Raw genomic sequence first — 3,459 nt, forward strand, 5'->3', positions numbered from 1 at the left:
ACTGGCTGATAACTGTAGGCTGTTAGGGTTTGGCTGGGGAAGGTCACTCACTGGGCGTGTGCCTCTGGGGTTTATATCTTGTCTCTGCTTCCCAATTGCCATGTTCTAAGCTGCTTTCCTCTTCTATACTCTTCCACCATGATGCTCTGCTTCACCTTGGGCCCAGAATTTTGAAGCAAACCATCTAAGGACAGAATCCTCTGAAACTGTGAGCCCCAAATAAACTTTTCCTCCCCTATTTGCTCATCAGATCTTTTGGTCACAGCAACAAAAAAACCTGACTAAAATAAATGGAATCTGTGCCCAGTTGCTTCAGTGGCCTCTTAAAATTTCTCAACTAAGGAATATGCTGTTTTTAATATAACCAGATGACCATGTTCATAGCATGCCAAGTTAAAGAACAACACATTAACCACAAAATAATTTTATTAAATTATATCCTGCTAGTGCAAATAATTCCATTTATTCATTATGTTAATTCCTGAATTGAGTTGTTTAGACCTTGATACAGAATATAAGATATAAAAACATTTGCTCTATACAAATTGTTATTCAGTGACTTCAGCTAATAAATAAAAAATATGAAAACTTTGGATAAATCAGACTTAGGATACAACAGTCTAACTTCAATATGCCTTCATACTTAGGGCTAGTTACACAAAAGTTCATAGGATGATTGATAGTGATAGAATTTCAAGTTATTACTGTCTGTACTTTTTGTTCAAAATTTCTAAAAACTTCTACTATTCCCTACCAGAGAACTCCTCCTTCTCTGTTCACTTTTATATTTATGATATTCCCTTTTATTCTTCTTTTTATGTCACTTTCTCATGGTTCATTGTTTTATGCTAACTTCTTAAATATTCTTTTCTGTCTTACATGGACAGTATTTAATTTATGACACCATAGCATAACCAATGCAGCTGATGAGGTGTTGATGTCTTCTTTTATTCAGGATCCCCCTAATTATTCTGCCATTTTTTTCAAGTAGGTAAATGTCATCATATCTGAGACTCTATATGTAAGTACATCTGTTTGTGATCTCCTTGTTTGCTCCAAATATCTTGGAAGGGTAACCATTGTATAAGAACATAGAAATCAGCCCTGAAAAATAAGGATATATGACAATGTCATAGCTAATTAGAAAATAAGGGTGAACACATCTCCTATGCCTTTGGGCACAGTGTCATCTACATGACACCACATTGGGAATCATTAACTTTGGAAAAGGTGTTTTCATTCTGCATTAAGTCTTCTATAATGCTCAGATATTATGAGAATTCAGGCCCATTCACCATATATGACCACAATATCCCCATTTCCCAGCCTCATTCCTTTGGAAAGTTGTGATAGAAGTCAACACTTACTCCTAGCTGCACAGTAGTCACAGGAAATGAACTAGAAAGAGTCCCCAAAGGTCCCTATGTCTAACATTCAAGCCAAGAAGGCACTAAATCCACAGATATTACAGAGGACTGTGCATGATCATCAGTCTTCCAAGGAACAAGAGAGGATCCATGGTCTGAGAGTTATTACTTAAAATTTTAGTCATTCTCTTTTCCCATCTTAACCTGAGTCTCTGCTTCTTCTTAGTACTTTCCACAGAGCTCCCTTCACATCCTTGTTTCTTAGGGTATAAATTAGAGGATTGAGAATGGGAGTGACTATAGTGTAAAAAAGGGCAACAAATTTTCCCTCCTTCTCAGAATAACTGTGGATAGGTTGGAGGTATGTGTAAATGGCTGAGCCATAGAAGAGGAAAACAACCAGCAGGTGGGACCCACATGTTCCAAAAGCCTTTCTGCGCCCAGCCATTGATTTGACCTTCAGTACTGCCTTAGCAATGTACACATAGGAGACTAGAATCAGTGCCGCAGGTACAACCAAGATTATGACTCGGGCCACAAACATCTTGGCCTCTGTGCCTCCTGTGTCCTCACAAGCCAACTTCAGGAATACAGGCATCTCACAGAAGAAGTGGTTCAGTCGATGGCCACAGAGAGGTATGGCCATCATGAGGCCTGTCTGAATCAGAGAGTTCATGAATCCTCCTACCCAGGATGTGATAGCTAATGCCTGGCAGAGAAGGGGGTGCATGATGGTTGTGTAGTGGAGTGGACGACACACAGCTGCATAGCGATCAATGGCCATCACCACCAGGAGCACACATTCAGTGGAGCCCAAGGCAAGGTAGATAAAGAGCTGGGCCACACACCCTCCATAGCTGATGGTCCGGTCCAGTCCCTGAAGGTTGATTAGAAGCTGAGGCACAGTGCTGGTGGTAAAGCAAAGGTCCAGGAAGGAGAGGTGAGAGAGAAAGAAATACATGGGCGTGTGCAGTCGAAGGTCTATTCGGGAGAGAATGATGATGGTGGTGTTGCCCAAGAGAGTTAGGGAGTAGAAAATCAAAATAAAGACAAAAAGGAGGATCTCCAGTTGAGGCCAATCTGAGAAGCCCACCAAAATGAAGCTCTCTCCAGAACTGGTGTTGAAACTTCCCATAGCTTTTCACCTGCCAAATAGGAGAAAATAATTCAGGTCATCCTATGAGGAATACCATTAAAACATTTATTTCACTATGTTTCTTAAATTCTCCAAAATTGTGCATGTTTTTTTAAAATTTTTCTATTTAGTTCTGTGTATCCAGTCTTCTATTATGACTCTTCTTGAGATAGGAGATCACTGAATTAGGAATAATATGGCCTAAGTTTGAACTCTAGTCCTGTTGTTCATTTTCTTTGTGACCACAGCCAGCTCAGCCAATCCTTTGGATGCAATGCTTCCTTGTCTGAAAGTAGAGATGATATATATTGTTTCCCTTACAAAACCAAGATTGTGGTAACTACTTTTAAAAATCTAAGCTGGAAAACACAGCATTAGTTTCCTGCAGTTCCAACTGGCTTCTTTCCTTGATTTATTAATAACCTGTTTTAGGAGGTTAAAACACTACTGAGATATCGATTTTGAGTATTTGTCTGCTTCCTTTTCCTCAATAAATATGGTCAGTACACCAAACCTGGAAGCCCCATGCATGGCCAGAAATGGACTGAGAATAGTGTAGAACCATTTCTTTGGTGATAGCAATTAGTAACAAACATCGCATTATTATGAATGATTCTACCTGGAATACCTTCCCCCACACATCTTCAACTGATAAATCATTCTTTACTCCACAGAAGGAGTTTTCCCATCCATTCCAGCCCTATCCTCACTGTGAAGTTTTCTACAATGCTTGACATTCTTATCTCATTCTTTATATAAAAATTATAAGTCCTTGCCTCTCTCTGAGTCCTCAGTGGTAGAAAAAAAATAGTAAATATAATAATAAATATTGTCTTCTTTTAAGGTACATATAAAGGTGATAAATACATGTTAATTTCATTTGGGAAATTAATGTATGTAACTTATACAATGTTGCATACATTTTGGCAAATGAAATGTTTGACTTTCCCTTCAAAT

At 38.7% G+C, this 3,459-nt stretch overlaps 1 protein-coding gene across 1 annotated transcript; it reads right to left on the minus strand.

The window, feature by feature from the left end:
• Positions 1-408: 408 nt before the first annotated feature.
• On the minus strand, positions 409-2,507 carry LOC101978357 (olfactory receptor 2Y1). The gene has a single exon (XM_005340870.3). It carries the CDS (start codon positions 2,500-2,502, stop codon positions 1,567-1,569), a length of 936 nt encoding a protein of 311 aa, XP_005340927.1. The 5' UTR covers positions 2,503-2,507; the 3' UTR covers positions 409-1,566.
• Between the last annotated feature and the right edge of the window lie 952 nt (positions 2,508-3,459).

Source organism: Ictidomys tridecemlineatus, chromosome 1 (assembly GCF_052094955.1).
Source record: "Ictidomys tridecemlineatus isolate mIctTri1 chromosome 1, mIctTri1.hap1, whole genome shotgun sequence".
In the NCBI taxonomy this organism is placed as follows: domain Eukaryota; kingdom Metazoa; phylum Chordata; class Mammalia; order Rodentia; family Sciuridae; genus Ictidomys; species Ictidomys tridecemlineatus.